Source organism: Camelina sativa, chromosome 3 (assembly GCF_030686135.1).
Source record: "Camelina sativa cultivar CO46 ecotype springtype chromosome 3, ASM3068613v1".
Lineage (NCBI taxonomy): Eukaryota > Viridiplantae > Streptophyta > Magnoliopsida > Brassicales > Brassicaceae > Camelina > Camelina sativa.
The window spans coordinates 9,749,907-9,770,108 of NC_141882.1; the positions used below are offsets into that span (position 1 = coordinate 9,749,907).

Consider the following 20,202-nt stretch of genomic DNA (forward strand, 5'->3'; position numbering starts at 1 on the left):
CCCATGCTCTAAGAGCATGTGCATCGGCGTGTATTTGATGCGTCCTTCAGTAAAAAAAATAAAAATTTAAATAGAAATGAGACAATTATCAAAGATACGTTCCTTCAAATGGGACGTATTTTTCTCCGTCCTTCATTACACGTGCCAACCTCTGCGTTGTTTGTATGTTTGGGTAGGGGGACCCCAAAAAATCGAAACTTTCTCGTTCATTTGTTTTCTCTCCGAAGGGAGAAGAATTGGTTTTGTGCTCTGTTTTGATAAACGAATTTGATTTTGACAGAGTGAGGCAGAGAGAGACAGAGAGAAAGAGAGAGAGAGAGATGGATTTGATTGCGGGAGAGAGCTCGAAGAAGGTCTTGAGGAAACATGGATTCAGGTCGCTGAAACTGATGAGTGTGGACATGGAACAAGAACTCGGTAACGAGCCTGAGCCTTTTGGTGCTGATTATGGAAGACTCGATAATGGTCCCGTCTACTATGTTCGTCAAAACTCAAAACCAAGGATGAGAGCTGCTCTTGCTCTCGCCGTTAAAGTCGGGTTAGCTCTTCTTCTTCGATTTTGACGACATTTGAATTTGATTTGTTTCTTCGTTGATGAATTGAATTTACTGTTTATTGAGTTTTTCTCGCTGAGTTTTAGGGTTCTCTCTTTTGTTCTGAGTCGAATTGTTGATTTATTTGATCATTATCTATGAATTGTTTGTCCCCGTTGATAAGCCTGAATTGTTATCTCCATTTTAGCAGAGAAACCATGATGGTCCTTCTTCCAAAATTGCTTTTATTGATCAACAACATGATGACCACAATTGTCCTCGTGGATGCACAAGTACTGTTCGATGTAATTCCCCTGAGAGTGGAGGTTTCATTAAAAATACCAGAGAGTGTTTTTAATGATTTGGTGGAATTGTTTTTTTTTTGTTTTTTTTTTTGTTTTTTTTTCTAGTTTGTGATGGGAATTTTTCCCCGGAGCTTCTCAAGGAGATGGAAGACGTAGTAGGATGGTTCAACGAGAATGCTCAGAAGCTTCTTGAGCTACATTTAGCTTCTGCTTTCACAAAGTGTCTTACTTGGTTCAAAGGCAATAGTCGTAAAAAGAGCCATCTTGGTTTGATCCAAGAGGGCAAAGACTTGGTTAATTACGCTCTCATCAATGTCGTCGCCATTAGAAAAATCCTCAAGAAATATGACAAGGTTTGGTTTATGTATCCTATTAAAGATCCCAATTTTGAACACTTTTTATTCAATTTATATATATGTACTGTTTGCATCTTTTTTTGTCCTGGAGATTCATGAGTCTAGGCAAGGACAATTGTTTAAGACACAAGTACAGAAAATGTGAATCGAGATCCTTCAATCACCATGGCTCTGTGAGCTTATGGCGTTTCACATCAATCTGAAAGAATCTAAGAAGGAATCTGGAGCTGCTTCTGTGGCTTCTCCTTCTACTCCTGTTCATGCACTGTTTGATGGTTGCTCTTTGACGTTCGATGATGGGAAGCCTTTACTCTCCTGCGAGCTTTCTGATTCCGTAAAAGTTGGCATTGACTTGACTTGTTCAATATGCCTGGTAAGCAAAACTTTAAACGACTCGAGAGAATCTCTATGTCAATAAACCTGTTGGTTGACTTATTAGTATTCTGAATTATACAAGATAGTTTCACCCTATAGGGATAAAGTCTTAATTTTGTCGTGTCGAGGTGTTGTTCCACTCTCCTCTGGAAGATTTCGTTTCAAAGACCAAGTCTTTTTCTAGCATGTGACTGAGAGATACTTACGTAATGCTAGGAATAGGTCTTGAACTGACGTATTTTACAATTGATGGCGAAAACAGGACATGGTGTTTGATCCAATAGCTCTAACATGTGGTCACATATATTGCTTCATGTGTGCTTGCTCTGCTGCATCAGTAAACATAATTGATGGCTTGAAAACCGCAGAGCTAACTGAAAAATGCCCGCTTTGCCGTGCATTTGGATGAGCTCAATATCTTACTTAAGCGAAGGTAAATGCATATATGCAACCAAGTCTTCATTGTTTCATGCTCTTAATCCCTGTTTCTTTTTTTAGAGTGTAGATCACCAATCGCAAGTTATATAGGAATGAATGTTTGAATTCAATTATTGTTGTTGAGCAGCCATTGTAGGAGACATTGCACCTTCTTGTGGGATCTCTAAAGAAGAGAAAAACCGAAGAGAAAGTGAAGCACTTGAACACATGTGCAAACTCTTGGGTGGAGGAGAAAGAGGTCTGTTCTTTTATATATCTTCCTTCTATCTTCTTGTGGCTCATTTGCATAAACACTTATCACTTCTACCATTGTATGTGTCATTTTCAACTTTTTGTAACTTTGTGTCAATACATGAAATCAAGATTATACGGGACCAATCCATTTGTGTCAATACATGAAATCAAGATTAATATATTTGAGAGACCAAAATTTGTCCTACACCAATCCTCATATCAAACTTAAGAAACTCTGAAAATAAGATTAATAAATTTGAGGGACCAAAAATTGTCCTACACCAATGCACATGCTCTAAGGTTGAAAATGCTTACTTCCACCCCAAACAAACCTACAGAATCAGAACCTCAAATACAAAGAGAAAAAAGAGAAGTACGTAAATCAGTATATCTAAGTATCTAGCTACGTAACATTACGAATTAAAACAAGAATCAATTACTCAAATGTTTGGTTTATTACTCATATTTTATTAATTCCTAAAAATTATTCAAATGTTTAGTGCCCTGGGCGTAATTATAATTTACCCACTGGATTTAGTTTTTCGATTTTGAGTAAAAAAAAAAAATACACATCAACAAATTAAAATACACATCAGATATAATTTAACAGTTTTTTTTTTTTTTTGTATCAAACAGTTATTTGTTCTTGTTTATACTAAAAGAGGGAAAGTGAATAGTTTTCACTCTTCCTCGTTCTATCTTCTTGTTCTACATCTCCTCGGCCGTTTCCTCCGGAGGATTCCGATCCCTCTCTCTCTCTCTCTCTTTTATCATTCTTGTACCTACTTTGGACTTGAACTGTTCTTCCTTAGATTGCTTGATTTGTCTGGGTTATTCGTCTCCCTGCGGAATCGATTATCGAGGATCCAACTTTTTTGTTTTTTTTTTTTCTCAATCGCCGCCATGAGTTCCTCGATCCAGATCGTTGATGAGCAGCAATTAGATGTTTTGCCTCTTCAAGATCAGGTCTTTCTTTCCGTTTTTTCCCTTATTAATCAATTAATATAATGAAAATATCAAATTTTTGTGGTTGGTTGTGCTTTTTACTTTCTGAATTGTTGTTCTGAGAAATTGTGGATGGTGATGCTCAATTTCTTTTTCTTGTATCCGAAAGAAACCTTCTTTAGGATGGTGATGCTCAATCTCTTTATTATTGATTCATTGACGAGGTTGATGAGTTAAGATATCGTTTTCTGTATATAGGATGAAAAGAAGACTCAAGAAGTGAGCAATGAGCTGGGTTTCGGGAACCATGGCGGCTGTTGTGCAATCTGCTTGGATACTATACCTCTTCAAGAAACAGCTATGGTTAAAGGCTGTGAGCATGCTTACTGGTACGTCTTTTGGATTTCTTGGTACTATACATAGTGTTGTTTTTATCTTTCTTTTTTTATGAGGATTGATGCTGATTTGGTTGTTAGCCCTGTTCAAAACATCGGCCGATTTGACCGATTCCACGCCGTGTAATCGCTAGGCAGCAAGGAGCCGCCGCGATTATGTACAAATCGGACAGAAAAAGAAAAAAAATCATTTTTGAGTTGATTGTTCACTTAAATATGATGTTACTTGTGGAGATCTACTATTTTTATGTTATATCCAGTTGCAAATATGATGAAATCTGTAAAAATTGAGTAAAAAAAAAGTTGGCTGCCATGATTAGGTTTTACAGTTTCCGAATCGTGAATGGAGAAGATGACTAATAAATTATCATTTTGCCCCTTGTTAATAAATACAAAAAAATGGACGAAACACATAAAGGGGGAGTCGAACCCGACACATTTGCAATTATTGGCAAGCCTTCAATCAATTGAGCTGTCAAACATTTCAATTAAATCTTGGTATAACTTCTATATAACCCATTAATATTAGATATTTTATTATTTATTATATATAATAATAAAAACCCATAAATCTAATCCCTGATTAATTTCCGATAAATATTGTTAACAAGAACAAACTGATAGTTACAGAGTACTTCAATGGACCCAGATGCGCTTCATTTCTCTGTCTCGGCTCAACACATGGACCAGAAACGGACATATCAATGATTTGCTCGGATGAGAAAGAGGTTTACACGGGGAATGGAAGTTTGTTGACTAAAAAACATTTGTATTTCTTTTTGGTAGGACTTGTACTTGGATATGTAAAAACATTTGGAATTCTTTGTTTAGTATCTTTTCAATGTTACGGCTAAGTTATGGACTTCATAGCTAGTTATAAGTAAATATTAAATAAACATATATGTTATGGCTGAGTTATGTACTTCGTACAGCTGAGTTATCGTTAAGTTATATATTTCGTATGGCTGAGTTATGTACTTGGTACGGCTTCGTTTGGTCTTTCGTGTTGTGCCTCGATATTACAAAAAGTGTTGTTGGGAAACCCAAAACAATAATTTTGTGTCTGCTCAGATCCACACGCGTAATAAATTCATAAAGTTAGCTTTTTCATACAAAAAAATTTTAAAAAATTGAACTTAAAATTCGAATAAAAAATAAAAAAAATTCCGACAAAGTGACTAAGTGATGGCTGAGTTATTGACTTACACGACTCACTTATGAAATATTTGTAAATGTATATTATTATAACTCAATATTTAAATGTACAATTGAAATATGAATATTACAATTATTATAACCAATAAAAAGTAATAATTATAGAGAAATATTGATTTTTACACATTCTCACCAGAATGTGTTAAACATACAACACATGACGTTTAGGGGTTAGGGGTTAGGGTTAGGGTTGGCGTAATAAATGAGATTTTAGCGAATTTTTATTTAAAAGGAATTCAAAATTTGAATTTGAATTTAAAATTTTTTTTTTTAATAAAAGTATTTTTCAAAAAATTGACTGATATGGCTGAGTTATCGACATAAACGGCTGACTTAGGAAATATTTGTAAATTAGAATTATTGTAACTCAAAATTAAAATATAGAATGAAAAAATGAATATTACAATCATTATAAGCAATAAAAAGTAATAGTTATAGACAAAGATTGATTTTTACATAGTCTGATCAAAATGTGTAAAACATTCAAAACATGACATTTAGGGGTTAAAGTTAGGGTTAGATCTATGGTTTGAGGTTTATGGTTCATATTTCCAACATTATGGGTTTTAATATAACAGTTTGGTTTTGGTTATATTGTGTTTGGTTTAAGGTGGTAATTTGGATATACTAATATGATAACCATTTGAAAATTTAAATATTTTTGAAATTACTTTTCGGTCATTTCCGGTTATGGGTCGGTTAGATGAATATATAACCATAAATAATCCAAATGTTATCCAAATTAGGTCGATTAGACCTAATATAACCGATAGCAAGCCGAATATAACCGTAATTAACCAAAAATAATGTAAAAAATAGTTTCCGGTTTGGTTCGGTTTGGTCGGTTACTTAGTCATTCTAATTTGAGGGTTGGCTGAGTTATGGTAAAGTTATGGCTGAGTTATCGTTTAGGGCCTTCTCAATAATATGAAAACGTATTCTTCTTTCTTTCCTGGGTCTTTTGTTCTGTCAGATTCCTAATAAGTATTAAAATGTCTCTCGATGTCACAAAAAATGTTGTTAGGGAAGCGCGAAAAATCACTAATTATGTGCCTGCTCAAATCCACACGCATAATAAATTCATAAAGTGAGCTTTTTATCATAAGATATTATTGCAAATAATTAAATAATTATTATTCGAATTTAGAATTTTATTTTTCTAAAAGTATTTCTCCAACAATTGAATATTAGAATTATTATAACTCAAAATTTAAATTTAGAATGGAAATATGTCTGTTATTAGGTTAGCTGATGGTTTCCCGCCAAAATATCGCTTTACGGCTGAGTTATAATCATTACGGGAAAACGAAAGGTCATGTGACGGCTGAGTTATAGTGAGTTATGGCTGATTTATCACAAGAAACAATCTGAAAGTAAATGGCTGATATATATGACTTTACGGCTGAGTTATAATATTTACGGAAAAACTAAACGTCTCGTCGATTCATGTGAAGGCTGAGTTATAGTGATTTATAAATCCTTAATGGCTGATATATCGGAGTCGTCGAAAACATTAAATCGAGTTGAAAATTCATCGTCTTCTTCTTTTTCAGATGCAACTTCGACAACTTCTTCTTCTTCTTGGTTTTCTTCGTCAACGATCTTACCATAATCAAAACAAGTTCCTTCAAATCCCCCACCGTACACTTCGTATGTAGGTTCTGCTTTCGAGTCACTGCTTATCATACTTCCTCTAGCTCCACTAGTTTCTGTAGACTCTTTCGTTGAAAACTCTACACAGAGACGTAGCTGATCGGTTTTCATAGCACCGAAAAACTGGTGGAGTATCATGCGCCATTAGTTTCAGTGCCTTGTTCGAGAACATGTAGCTCAACATTAGCTCATGGCTAAACGCGTCCAATCCGTAGTCTTCAAGAACAAGCTTCACAAGCTTGTCGTGTGTTGTGCCTCCATCTATCTGCACAACTATACAACCTCTATCGTCGGTGTTAAATACATATCTCTCTATCTTTACCCAATTACCGGAAACAACTAGAACCGGAACTGGATCCATGAAAGAATATGAAGAACAAGGTGAAGAAGAAGTAGAAGAACAATGTGAAGAAGAAGTAGAAAGAACTAGGTGAAGAAGAAAAGTGAAGAAGAAGTATAAGAACAAGAGTCGAACGACGTTTCGTATTTCTGGAGAAAAAAAATGACATGGAATGCTGACATGGATGCTGCGTCCGACGTGGCAAGTCAGCCATCAACCAATTAATAACTCAGCCTATATAAAACTCAGCCACAACATGAAAAATATTACAGTAATTAAAAAAACATTACAGTAATAAAAAAGCAGAAAAATTGCTGCCAAATTCAGCCGTATCGTTTAATAAGTCAGCCATATTGTTTAATAAGTCAGCCGTAACTGAATAACATTCTAGTAATTAATTTTTTGTTAATAAGTCAACCGTCAAATGGTTGAGTTGTATGATAAGTCAGTCTATCACGACTGAGTTGTACGATAAGTCAGCCTATCACGGTTGAGTTGTACGATAACTCAACCGTAACAGTTGCTCATAAGTCAGCCATGTCGTAGTGATAACTCAGCCAAACTTTTGACAACTCAACCATCGGGTGAAAACTAGTCGTAAGGACGGTTGAGTTATAGCATAACTCAACCATATTTTAATAAGTCAGCCGTAAGGACGGTTGAGTTATAGCATAACTCAACCAGATTTTAATAAGTCAACCGTAACGCTTGGTTGAGTTATGCTATAACTTAACCGTCCGCTCTTACTCAAATGTTTTTTTCCATAACTCATCCGCAACATTTATCTGTAACGCGTTACGGCTGAGTTATGGTTACACGTCAGCGATTTCTGACGTGGGATCTGACGTGGCAATGGCATTTTTGTAATAACGTTTTTCCGGTAACATAAAACAAGGGCACATTGGGTATTTTGAAAATACCCGAAATATTCTAGTAATAAAATCTTATTTTTTGGATTCTGGTAATATTACCTAATTTGGATAACACTTGAGTAAATCACCCTTGAAACAATTAAGACATGAACAGATATTGACATGTTTGAAACTAGAACCCGCCGGTGTCCAAATTACAAATTAGATACACACAAACACACATGATCTCCCTCTTTTTTTTTTTTTTCCATTGTTCTTTTTCTTAATTTTTTTTAAGTGAACTTAATCAAATTAAAGAAGCAAAATAACAAAGAAATAAACCCATAAAAACATTAGTATTTTTCTTCTTCGAAATCCCCAAATTCTTTATCATAGTTTAACGAGGGTTGATAGCGCCAAGCAATTATCAGCCATCTGGTACAAAACTCCTGCGGATTTGTAAACAACATTAACCTCCCGAGTCTCCTTCATCGCATCGCTGCAAGAATCATAGTCCGTCAACGCGGCGCTAAGGTTAATGTTAAGGCTAAAACCATCATTCTCCTTGATGTTCTTAAGGGCCTTGTCCAAATTATCAAACGCGCTATTGAAGTTTGACAAACAAGTCGCGACTCCTCCGTCGCGTGTCAGCTCTTTCTCGGCGATTGTTTTGGCTTGCCTCGTACGCTTCATCAACTCTCTAATGGCCACGTCCGTTGCTGCATTCACATTCGTTTGACCCTTGATGGTGCCTCTGCACAATGCTGGGAAATCCGACACCGTGCATGGGTCGATGAGAGAAAGCCCCAACGATGCCACGCTTTGGCTTGAGGTGGCGATAAGGACGAAGATCGTCGCAACGATTGTCATACAGGGATTGATAGACATCGTGTGTGTAATATATACACGGAAACGTATATATGTTGTGCGTATAATATATACGTTCTTGTGTTTGTGATTTGAAACACCGGGTGGTGGATAGTTTTTGATAAGGAGGAGGGAGGTCATGAGTTTTATATATGCTGATGCAATAAAATGGTTATATTTAGTAAGTTTCTGACTAATTTGCCACCGGTGAATTAGACCGGACATAACTATTTTGGTATGTTTGTTAATTAGGTATTATAGTGGGTTATCGTTTTCTTGTTAATTTTTTGTTTTTGTGTTTGAACTTATTTTGTTGTTCTGTTTTGGTGGGCAAAACTAGATTTGTTCTAAGATATATGGGATTTTTCTGTGAAAGTATTACGTCCAGCTGATCTAGTTTTACTTTTAACCAAGTGGTAATTGATAAGATAAAAGATGGATCTTATTGGATCAAATAAAGAATTATTCAATAGTAAAATATTGAAGATGCGGAGACTTAATTACTTGACAGTAACAGATAACCTACTTTGATATAGTTTATGTCATTAAATTTCAATGTTTGTATCAAACTTGAAGATGCCGGGACCTAATTTTACTTCTGAAAACGTGATATGATCCAAGAAGCTCTATAAAGCCTCATGCCCGATTAATCATCATCTATTAAGATGTATGCTAGACTACTTATTAAGTATAAAAATCAGAGGCTTTATATTCTTAATACTTAATCTAACATATTAGAAAGTGTATGTTATTTGTTCTGAACATCATGCAATCAAATCAAGTGAACCTAACCAAACTAGACAAATAATGGATATCGATCCCTGGATCAGATATGTTGCTCACATTGAAATCTACTTTACTCTAAGCCAGATAGAAACAGAGGCAAAATGCTTAAACTGGGAGGAAAGATTCACAATCATCGTTGGGATCGCTAAGAGTGTAGTGTACGAGAAACAGATTACATTGACAGTTTGATCACAGAAGTAAGTTATACAGATATAAAAAATAATTCCTCTACATATATCTCTTTTCTTATAAAAATCCACATAAAGATAGTGCACATCTATCTGGTGTTATTCGTTTACCTCTCAGCGACCAAATTCCCCATAAAACCACCGCTTATCTCATAATGACGTGCACTTGAGAAGCCAGCTTCTAGAGCAAGAGTCTCTAGCTCTTCTCCTACAAAAGGACATTTTCACATTCCAATCAGCTAATCAAAACACGATAGATATAGTATATACGCCTTTCAAGTTTTGATCTGTTCAATAGGTGAAAATGTCACAAAGCCGATTACAAACACAAATATCAGCTGTGCCGTGTAATGGAAAAAGCATATATGGTATCAACAGAGAACGAACCTGTTAGGTACCCGTTGATTGAAGATTTCAGATATTCATACTCCTTTGCAAGGCCATAAACAGTAGCCACAGGGACAACTACATTGTCAATCATCCAATCCTAACAAAACCAAACCACCAAACCAAATTATTTCCTCAAAATATAACTACCAAAATCACACATCACAGTCTTTGTAGAAAAAACAAGCACCTGCATAAACCTAGTAACGGATTGGTTGCTCTTATTGAAATCAAGTATGGACACTCTTGAACCTGAAAACCAACAGGAGGCAACAACTAAGCATACCACAAAAGCAGCCTTTGCTAAAAAAATCAAATATACAAAGAAAAAAAAAACAGACCTGGTTTCAAAACCCGATACATCTCCTTCATGGCTCTATCTCTATCAACAACGTTTCTAAGACCATAACCCATAGTAATAGCATCAAATTCACAGTCACCAAATGGCAAATCAAGAGCATCACCTTCAATCCACCTAATAAACACATTGAAAACGTATTTAAGTTTTTGAGTCTTTCATCAAGAGATGATTAGAACACAAACAACAAGCATGATTTTACCAGTGCTCACTCTATACACTTGTAACAAGACCTTGCTTTAAGATTCTGTCTTGATGCTGCAACAGCTAGTTGTTCACATGAGAAATCCAAACCCATCACCTATAAATATTACAAATTCATTAAAACTGATCCAAGCATCGACATTTCAAGAACACAAAACCAGACTAAGCAAAGAACACAAACCTTGCCGGTTGAACCAACTTTCTCAGATAAGAGAAACGCCAAATCACCACTTCCACAACACAAATCAAGAACGTAATCTCCTGTTTTCGCTCTAATTTTTCAAATTAAACCAACCCAAAATCAGGAATTTGAGATATAAGATAGACAAAAAGAGAGATATACAGAATACTATCTCACCCGCTCCATGAGACAGCCATGTTCTTCCAAATCCGATGCTGGCCTAAGCTTAAGAGATCATTCAACTACAAAACCCATATAAGAACACAATGATTTTGAAAAGCTTAAGCCTTAAAGATGAGAAGGAGATAAGACCAAAGGAAGGAATAGATTCAAACGTTATCGTAAACTGGAGCAATGCGGTTGAAGAGAACACGGCGTTCGTTCGAGCATTTCACCGCCGTTCTCCGCCGCGATCGGAAATTAACCGGGAGCTTGACGCCGGTGAAGGTCACTGGAGAGAGGATACCAAGTAGTGCCGCCATGTGTTTGGCCGCTGATTAACGATCATGTGGGTTTTGTCCCGATTACTCGGATTGGGTTAAAAATATTGTTTCAGTTTATTAATGGGCTGATTTAAGGCCCAATATGATTAATTTGAGACCCACCCGCAAAATTGAAACAAAGATGGTCATGGCCACAAGGTTCCAGACTTGCCAGTTACTGACTTATTTTTGCTTAGATTGAATGAGTCTGATTGGCACACCGCACACACACAACTAACAACAATGTAAAAATATAATGTTATAACATTAGGAAGAGACCAAAGAAGTTATTTTTTATTCACTGATAATAATAGTTACAAAGCATTTTTTTGACTTGTCCCCCTTGTTTCTTCCTACATGTGAGTGAGTGTTAATATTGCATTCCATTCATGTCTCGTGCATGCTTCACTCTTTCCCTTTTTTTTTTGTCGGCAAAGCAAGAGAGAATTATACATTTTTTCAAATACACCCATCTTTAAATTTTAAAGTTAATAAATGATGATAACCCCATAAAATAAATTCATTCCTCGGTGAAGAATGAGCCACTTGAATCATCCATCATAGCGAAAGGCATATTCTCTGACGGCTTCCAATGGCGTTTCCTTTGGTTTATAAACCAATTGTTGATTTGTTTCTGGTCTAACCCCGTTGCATCAGCTAAAGCTATCTTATCTCCCTCCTGTGTAGGTAGACATATTCATATCTCACCCATGTAAAAATATAAGTGTAATGGTTAGATATTTAGATAATTGTGTTTTTGCTTACAGTAGGGTAAGGCCATTTATAATGGAGATTCCACCAATCAAGAAGAGCTTGTCTTGCTTCTCTAGGTAGCTTTCCTTTCTTCTTCTTCTTTGAGAACTCCAGCTTTAGAGAACTTATACGGCTTCCAAATTTGCGTAGCAACCTGTCCTTGAGATCACGGTCTTCGCATCTTTGTTTTCCATCCTCCGCTACCTCATGATCGCCTCCACTCAGTTCCTCGTCTGATGATATTGCACCATCCTCTGTTACACACAAATTATCAAACAATTCAGTAACGTTTTTAATTAAGCCATAACATATGTCATATGCACGTGGAGAAACAGCCAAGAGAATGGTTTATACTTTATATAACAAGTAAAAGGAAGGAAACAGTACACTATAATGAAAAGTTGGCTTTCTCGGCTAAACGGCTAAGTGGCTAAAGAGAAGAGAGAGGGGCAGAAATGGGAAAGGAGGAGGATAGGGAAGGGGAGAGCATATCAAGGACGCACACGATTGAGTGCAGCAGTCAAAAAACCGCCGCAGTGAATAGTTACCTCCATTGTCATTTGTCAGGAGAGGACTAATAGTCTTGTCCCCATGAGGAGACATACCCCTCCCTTGGCCTACTCATTACCCAATATGACTACGACACCTGTGAATAACACATTAGAGGTTTGTGTGAACCCCCGGAAATAACGCTACACCTAACATTTATGTTCTCCGCAACACCCCAAAACCCAAATTTCCTTTTCACTCTCTCTCTCTCTTTCTTAAATGAATTGCACATTTATATATATGCCCCAACGACTCTACTGACCCACTTACTCAAGCTTCTCTGACACCAAAAACTCAACCCAAAGATGATTCAAGAACATTACCTGATTTTACAATAGTTTTGACTATGTGACAGAAATTATAGTCGGACCAAGCATCCGTGGTTAGTCCGAATTAAAAAGATCTAGTCAGTCATACAAAAATAATGGACTACATAATATCTACACACAATGTTAGTCAGTTACTTTTAATACACGTATAAGAAAGTCAGAGATCTCTACAACAGCCATGGCAACAATCATGAAGGAAATAGAGATGATAACAATCTCTAAAATTAAATCCCCACCTCACTAAAGAGATCAAACTGGCCAATACAAACTAAAAAATACATACAAAAAAATGCATAAAACATGAGTTGATCCATATCAGAGAAATTATTACGTTGTCACTGTATACACAGTACATATATGCTGATATGCGTCGTTAGGGTACAAAAACGATAGTTTGTATGTTTTTGGGGTTATATTATTACATTTTCAGCTATGCATTGACTGCTTGGAAAATAGGGTTGACCGAAGAAGGTAACATGCAAGTAGATACGTGCAAGTAGCGTGCCGCAAAGAGACACAATACGACCCACCAAGGGAACAACGCAACAAGAGGGCATGCCAACCACTATATGCAAAAGAGTTGAGAAAGATATAGAAGCATAGCCACAGTCTTATAGATGATTTGATTGTGGTGTGTAGAGAACCCTATGTTTCAAAAAAAAAAAAAAAAAAAAAAAAAACCTATGTTTCCCTTTTTTTTTTTTTTTTTTCTATTAACCAAATCAAAATTAAAATCTTAGGATCGGAGGGAAAAAGTTGGTAGGGTCGCTAGCGGAATCCGCGGGAGTCCATGTGACACCTTTTACTTTATAATAAAAACCAAAAGGACCTCTAATTCAAGCTTATCAGACCATCATTAGTGGAGTAACCCACCATAGTTACTCTCACATTAATTAATTATATAAATAATCATAAATTAAGTAAAACAACCCTAAAAGAACTTAAGCAAAATCACCCTATTACTAGAGAACCCCAAAGAAGGTTACTCAAACATTTAAAAAATATATATTGTTTTTTTTTGTGTTTATTAATTATCAAATTTTATTTTTTGCCAACTTTCTTGATGAATAGTGAATTAAAACAAATATTGCATTGCATGATGGATAGATTAACAGAACACAATCAAGAACATTCAAGAACAAAAAACAGAACCTGCAGTTTTAAAAACAGAACCTGCAATACAAGTACAAAAAAAACCCTACAAATTTCAACCTAAACTACAAAACAAATATCTACAATGTAAAGGATACCAACTTTTGTCATATTTGATTATCACTAATGTTACTACATTCACATGACCTTGTTGAGCAATACAAACATTCACTAATGTTACTACATTCACTGCCGATGTTAGGATCGCCACTAGGTAGAATATCTCTTTCTCCGGTGTTAATGCTGAAGTTCGATTGTCCCACCTGCACAAACACACCTGGCTGATTACATCTTTGTTATCATTATTTCAGCTTCTAAAGCCTCTGTTATTAATAAGAACTTGGTGTGAATGTAGTATTAGAGGTCACCTTGGCAATCAAGACAATGAAGAAAGAACCTTGAAGCGACATTGACGATCAACATAACTTTCCGCTTGAACCTCTTTCTTCTTTCTTCAGGTACTAGTCATATCACTTACATAATATAGTGGCACTCTTCATGCTCTCGACTCCGGTCCAATATATTTTACAAAACCAGTCAAAGGCAAACACAGAAGAAGATATCAACGTTGGCTAAGTTCTTAACAATACTGATAATACGCCTTGTTGAGCAATACAAACCATTCATTTCATTTTCAGCCATGGCCCGGTTCCTTTCACTTTCCTCTGCAAATTTAACAAATCCATAACCTTTTGATCGCCCATTACTTGGATCAGTAACAACCTTGGCACCTCTAACTGAAGATACTTGTAATTGTAGCTATTTTAAGAAATCTGCAAATCCAAATTCGACATCACTTAATCTACTTAAGCTAATTCCTTTTTTTTTTGGGCAACACTTAAGCTAATCCCAAGATCAGAATTTTCCAACCAAAATGCAATACAAGAGAATATTGAGCTTAATCCAATCTACTTAGGCTTATTACATTCTGATTCTAAGCTTAATCCACTTGAGCTTTGCTATTAAGCTTTAGTTAGCCAATAAACTCTAACAAGAGATTGCAAACAAAGGAGTTACCTCGTCACGGCTTTTAGGCCATGGAACCAGCTGATGGTAACCTTTAGGAGGCGGAACCAAGCAATTCAAGCCTTTACCTTTCGCAGCACAGTGACGCTCGACTGTAACCTTCTCCGTCTCAGTCACCATCGACGGAGGCGGTTGTGTTGTGGCGGGGATTTGATACGGAGACCTCCGGGATCGAGCTGCCGTCGTTGTCGCAGCATAAAAAATCTCCGCCGTCGTTGGTGGTGAGAACCGAAGCGTCAAATCTTAGGGTTAATCCAACAACCTTCCGCCGTCGTTGGTCGTGAGAACTCCGTTTGTATCGAGAGAGAAGAGAGAGAATGGGGAAGAAAGAAAAAGAAAATGGAAAAAAAAAATTCATTTAATATTTATGTATTTACGAATGAAAATAGGCCACGTACGGTTACTCATGGTGTTGCTTCAGATGCTTCCCAGGGAATCGATTCTCTCCTAAATGGATCGTAAATAGATTTTTTATTCAGTTTTTTGGCCCCAAATGGTTGAGTAACCATGAGAGTAACTGCCAGTAAAGATGCTCTCATGCAGCACTATGTACTTATTCTTCTCATTGCTATTTTCTTGTCTTCTACATCAAATATACCAAACATCTTCGAGGTTGTATGCAGCATTAAGATAGAAATCTGGGAGAATTGGCTCAGACAGAAAATCATGTTGACTAAAAAAGTCAACATGTAACCATCCTAATGCTGATTAAATTAGCTAAACATTAGAAGTAAAGAATGTGTTCAGCTAATTCAAAGAAAGGTTGTGCTAAATGGGCGTCACAAGAATCAAGAAATTAACAATCTATACGATCAACTTGGGTGGAAGTATTGTATTACTAAAGCAGAATGAATAAAACGAAAGAAACCATAGCATGTGATTGAGCTGAGAAACTAGTAGATCACACATCATATTCCATGTGAATCTTGTCTAACAATTGTAAGCTCATTTTTTTATATTAGTTTAAGATTCATTCAGGTGAAAGAAAAAAGATGGTTAAAGCTCACAACCAATAAAAGAAAATACAAGATGAGATCATTCAAAAAGGCAAGTTGTACTTTGAACAAATTTTAAAATAATTAATGATAAAACATTCGCCCATTATGGACAAACCTGTAGTGATATTTTCAACCTTTTACCAGCTGATTCTCTAAGCTAACTCTCGATTAGTTAAGAATATGTTTTTAAATATCAGCAGCTTTTTTCCGCAATAAACAATATTACCAAAGTACAAGTGGAAGCTGGATTTGAGATCTACCACGATAAGGAAAAACTCTGCAAAGCTGAACAAAGTCCACCATTCTATGGAGTTTCCATTTCTTTACAGCTAGTTCTATCAGGTGGAGGTTCTTGGACTAGTTTTTTAATTATAAAAAAAAATGCTAAAGCATTATCAGTATTTCTAGCTAGCGTACGTGATCAGTTGATTTGTTATGGCCACAATGTTTTTGCTAGTTTTAGAACAGCTCTGTGTAAAGAGATAACCTCAGCAAACCCACAAAGAAAGGCAATTTTTGTAAGCATTTCATTCATGCGAAAGCATAGCATAAAAACCTAGACACATCTAAACCCCATAAAACCGAGTCAGTTTTGGTTTATTACTCACATGTAAAGTTCAAGAAGACTCCAACAAGGACATGCAGATAAGAGCAGCCACTTGGCAATGATACTAATTCCGATGATCAACAAAAGTTTCTCTTCAGATCATTGGAACTTGAAATAGACCAAAGTTAAGTTCTTCGTAGTAAAGGTCGTATTAAGGATTCAATTTTATTTTGATAAAATTAAAAATGTAGTTGTAATAGTAGTAAATTAAAATTAAAATTGAAGTCTTATTCGTATTTTTTAAATAGATGTAAAATTTATTGAACAATATTTAATACACTTATAATGCAAACTTACTTTATTGCTAATAATAATTTCGGCTTATTAATTATAACATTAATCATCTCATCATGGAGAAATTGGAGTCCTAGAAGCAGGTAATTCAATAAGGTTGTAACTTGAAATCAGAAAGAACACATGGTGGTAAAAAAGACTTATTGTTAAACTAGAAGTGAAGCAAAAAATAAGTTCATGAAAATCAATTACACTTATTGTTAAAAAAAAGCTATGACTAGGTTTTTCTGTCAATTGGGGTTTTTTCACTGGAAAAAAAGCAACAAGTTGAAAAAACATTCAGTACGCAACAAGCCTCTGAAACGTCAAAATCAGAATCTCTACCACAAAAGTTTATTGCTTTCTACACCATTTTCTTTCTGACAGAGAAAGAAAGAAGAGAAAAAGATATAAAGTATAAAAATCGTATGATTAGCACAAAGATAAACAAGAAGAAGAAAAAAAGAAAAAATAGTATCATCAAGAAGAAGAGGAAAGCCCACCACACTCCAACACCACCCTAATAATCCCTTGGCTCTAAAACATTAAATGAACGAGAAAAAAATAATTGCACAACACCTTAAAACAGACCTTTTTCTCTTGAGTTTCACCTTGGCCAAAAGAAAAGCAGACACAAACAAACACAAAAACCATAAAAGAAAGTAACTATGGAGATGGAAAGATGTGGCTCAGTCACCAAACCTAGGGTTTATAATTTTTTTCCTAGTTCGCTTTATCACATAAAACCTAGGGTTCTTCTTCTATCACTAACCTCCCAATCATTTTTTCGAAAACTGGTCATATGACTCAAAACTTATGTAACGAATTTTAATATCCTCCGGGTTGGTGTGGTAAATTATTAGTCTAATTGAGATACAAAGATCGAGGACAGCTTATATTATTAAAGTAAAAAAAAAACCATAAACACCAAATCAAACAACTGAACCAGAGGGTTTATCATTGAAGACATACCCGAAACGTTGTTCCTGGCAGAATCCACACCAGTACATAGGTTCCGTAGCTGCATCTCAATCTTGTTCAAGAAACTCGTAGCCTCATCAAACGGCCTTGCAAGATCCGATTTGTATTTCACCAATATATCACAGTACGTTTCCTGAATTATTTTTTCATTTTTTTTTAATAGAAAAAAAAACATAAAATCCGAAGGAAAAAAAAGAGAGAAAAAAAGAGAGACAGAAAGGGAGACCATGAATTCATCAAGCTCAGGATCAGCTCCGTAGCAAGACAAAGGAACAACGTCTCGCTTATACACATCACTCTCCCGTTGAATCTCCTCTAGTAAACACGCTATCTCCGGTGGTGCTCCGACCTGTTTTTGAATTACGAAATTGTTTAACCATAAAATTATAAAAACAAGTTTACAAAACGCTTCTCAATCTTATCTTTATCCTTCAAGAAAAAGTGAAACCTAGTGATCACCTTTTGGCAATCGATGTAGGCTTGAAGTAAGCGAGGATACGAAGGATGACAAGCGATCTTGGTCTTGATAACACTGAGAGAAATGTTATCATCGTTTCTTCCGATCTCCGGAGCGATTGAAGCAGCCTCCGAGGACAAAGCGGAGGCGGCTGCTGAGAGAAGCTCGTCGGATCCGAAAACATCAGAGACACGATTCTCACCGGCGGATGAACATAGCAAGGCTTGGTAATCGGAAGGAAACATGAGACTCTCAGGTGACATCATCAGCACCGCCTTATCTGTGTAATCACCGGCCGAATGAAAATTGTACATTCCATCCATGACTAGTAAAAGATCGTCGGTGTGACCGACCTCAATCGTCTTCTTTATTCAATCTTTCTTCTGCAAGAATCAAGAATCGATGAAGAAGAATATGAAACCGCAAAGCTTTTGTGGTTCTACGATATTTCTATGGGAGTATTTGTTGTGTAGTGGTAGGGGAAGAGATACGGTGAAGGAGAGTGGAGGCAAGGATCATATTTTTATTTTCTCCTTTTTGCTAAAAGAAAAGAAAAAAGATAATAAAAAGTTAATGGAATGGAGAAGAAACGATAATTACGAAAAAGGGCATATGTTATAAGGCTCGATTGAGCTTCAGGCTTCATTCACAGTTCGAGTAGATAAGGCCCTCCTAACTTATAAAATCTACCAAAGGTCCAAGTCTGTGTTATGCCAGAATTAGCTATTATTGACCAACATACCCTATATTTTATGTTTAAGATCTTAAAGCGTGCGAATGTTGTTTTGTAGTAATATTGTTCGAGCGTGATTATCTAAATTCATATATGGTCAAGTTTAAAGATTATCAGTTCAAGTGGCATTGGAAAATGACCATATAAAACTTTCTGATCTTTTGTCTAAAATGAGAACAAACTCCTCAAAGACAATCACTAAAGGCAACTATACTGAATATTACCTCCCAAAGAACGTGAACCTAAACTTCTATTCCGGCAAGAAGGAATCCAAGACAAAGGATCAACTATCTTTCAAAAACAGAGATGTCGATATCAACGACTTTTAATTGCTTATATAAAAGTTTTTTAACTGACCAGAACTCGATTAGATCTTGAATTTTTTCACATTGTTTATAAGATTTAAGATACTGTTTTTTTTTTGTATCATTCGAATGCTGCAAGTTAAAAATCTAAAAACAGATTTTTTTATTCATATGTTATTTTATTATTAATAATATATTTATTAAGGCTTGTATATATCTTTGCACAAAAAGTTACGTTACATATGTCTTTTGATTTTATGCTTTTATATAAATTTTTAATTTTAAAGTCAAGTTTGTAATAATTTTTTTTTTCTAATCATTTACTTTTTTGTGCTGGTCGTTATAATCATTTTCCAAAAGTATTAATGTTTAGGTGAAAACATCATGATCGTCTTATATAATATAATTTGTTGTCCCGTGAGGAAAATTCTGAAGATATGGAAAACCGATAAAATTAACAACTATTTCTATAAGTTTTTTTTTTGATAAACCCCTTCACAATAATTTAAGATTATAGTGTGTAATTACAAACAAAATGTTAATATATAGTGTGTAACGTATAAATTGAGATATCCCTTAGTATTCTAAATGATGTATGAAATATTGACGAGTGGTTGATATCAAATATTGAAGAGAATATGGATAAGATTAGTGATGCTTTTAGCCTGTGACTTTAGATATATCATTGAGTTTGGATGTTTCGATTGTACGGAACAAACGGGTTTCAAGAAGCGAAAGTCCGTTCCTAGATAAGACCCTATGGAAATTGTTCTTCTTTTGTTGTAATTAGAATTAAATTAGTATCTAGTATCTACTAGACTACTAGTAGTATTTACTTTAGAATAGTTAATCTCTGAGTAAAGCAAGTTTGTGGATAAAATCAAGATAAACGTAGGTCTAGGTGTAGGAGCTGCAAAATCAGTGGTCTTAGGCCATCCTCATGGCT

The 20,202-nt window shown here is 35.5% G+C and overlaps 3 protein-coding genes, 1 long non-coding RNA gene and 1 pseudogene across 13 annotated transcripts; 2 read left to right on the forward strand and 3 right to left on the reverse strand.

Moving 5' to 3' along the window:
• Nucleotides 1–76: 76 nt before the first annotated feature.
• Nucleotides 77–1,978, forward strand: LOC104778837 (E3 ubiquitin-protein ligase NLA-like; annotated as a pseudogene).
• Nucleotides 1,979–2,862: 884 nt separating this feature from the next.
• LOC104761451 (uncharacterized) lies at nt 2,863–4,446 on the forward strand. Of its 8 annotated transcripts, none has more exons than XR_015595433.1 (4): nt 2,872–3,207; nt 3,445–3,575; nt 4,000–4,079; nt 4,231–4,446. It is a non-coding gene; the product is annotated as an uncharacterized LOC104761451 (long non-coding RNA). The 8 variants fall into 8 exon arrangements; XR_015595432.1 differs by having other exon boundaries at nt 2,913–3,207; nt 4,206–4,446; XR_015595431.1 differs by having other exon boundaries at nt 2,924–3,207; nt 4,212–4,446.
• A 3,523-nt stretch (nt 4,447–7,969) lies between these two features.
• Nucleotides 7,970–8,640, reverse strand: LOC104776463 (pectinesterase inhibitor 1-like). Its single transcript, XM_010500541.2, has one exon. It carries the CDS (start codon nt 8,526–8,528, stop codon nt 8,031–8,033), a length of 498 nt encoding a protein of 165 aa, XP_010498843.1. The 5' UTR covers nt 8,529–8,640; the 3' UTR covers nt 7,970–8,030.
• A 738-nt stretch (nt 8,641–9,378) lies between these two features.
• LOC104776464 (2-phytyl-1,4-beta-naphthoquinone methyltransferase, chloroplastic) lies at nt 9,379–11,141 on the reverse strand. Its single transcript, XM_010500543.3, has 8 exons — nt 10,947–11,141; nt 10,789–10,853; nt 10,612–10,702; nt 10,439–10,527; nt 10,210–10,343; nt 10,059–10,120; nt 9,869–9,968; nt 9,379–9,689 (listed from the first exon to the last, which is right to left on the reverse strand). The coding sequence occupies exons 1-8, from the start codon at nt 11,091–11,093 to the stop codon at nt 9,589–9,591; spliced, it is 789 nt and encodes a 262-aa protein (XP_010498845.1). The 5' UTR covers nt 11,094–11,141; the 3' UTR covers nt 9,379–9,588.
• A 226-nt stretch (nt 11,142–11,367) lies between these two features.
• Nucleotides 11,368–18,976, reverse strand: LOC104711499 (homeobox protein knotted-1-like 6). Of its 3 annotated transcripts, none has more exons than XM_087508780.1 (5): nt 18,221–18,976; nt 17,988–18,110; nt 17,753–17,894; nt 11,859–12,100; nt 11,368–11,772 (listed from the first exon to the last, which is right to left on the reverse strand). In XM_087508780.1, the coding sequence occupies exons 1-5, from the start codon at nt 18,539–18,541 to the stop codon at nt 11,614–11,616; spliced, it is 987 nt and encodes a 328-aa protein (XP_087364906.1). In that variant the 5' UTR covers nt 18,542–18,976; the 3' UTR covers nt 11,368–11,613. The 3 variants fall into 3 exon arrangements, 1 of the variants encoding a protein (XP_087364906.1); XR_015595436.1 differs by lacking the exons at nt 11,368–11,772; nt 11,859–12,100 and adding exons at nt 13,856–14,139; nt 14,245–14,649 and having other exon boundaries at nt 14,894–17,894; XR_015595435.1 differs by lacking the exons at nt 11,368–11,772; nt 11,859–12,100 and adding an exon at nt 13,856–14,139 and having other exon boundaries at nt 14,245–17,894.
• Between the last annotated feature and the right edge of the window lie 1,226 nt (nt 18,977–20,202).

What these genes read in the sequence shown, in the direction of transcription:
- LOC104776464 (XM_010500543.3), bottom strand. Translation starts at nt 11,093, where the DNA reads ATGGCGGCACTACTTGGTATCCTCTCTCCAGTGACCTTCACCGGCGTC. An exon ending in TCTTGTTACAAGTGTATAGA is followed by an intron (nt 10,344 to 10,438) that starts GTGAGCACTGGT and finishes TGTGTTTATTAG; the next exon opens with GTGGATTGAAGGTGATGCTC. An exon ending in GTATCGGGTTTTGAAACCAG is followed by an intron (nt 10,121 to 10,209) that starts GTCTGTTTTTTT and finishes GTTGGTTTTCAG; the next exon opens with GTTCAAGAGTGTCCATACTT.
- LOC104711499 (XM_087508780.1), bottom strand. Translation starts at nt 18,541, where the DNA reads ATGGATGGAATGTACAATTTTCATTCGGCCGGTGATTACACAGATAAG. An exon ending in CTGAGCTTGATGAATTCATG is followed by an intron (nt 17,895 to 17,987) that starts GTCTCCCTTTCT and finishes AAAATAATTCAG; the next exon opens with GAAACGTACTGTGATATATT. An exon ending in TGCCAGGAACAACGTTTCGG is followed by an intron (nt 12,101 to 17,752) that starts GTATGTCTTCAA and finishes TGTGTGTAACAG; the next exon opens with AGGATGGTGCAATATCATCA.
- LOC104776463 (XM_010500541.2), bottom strand. Translation starts at nt 8,528, where the DNA reads ATGTCTATCAATCCCTGTATGACAATCGTTGCGACGATCTTCGTCCTT.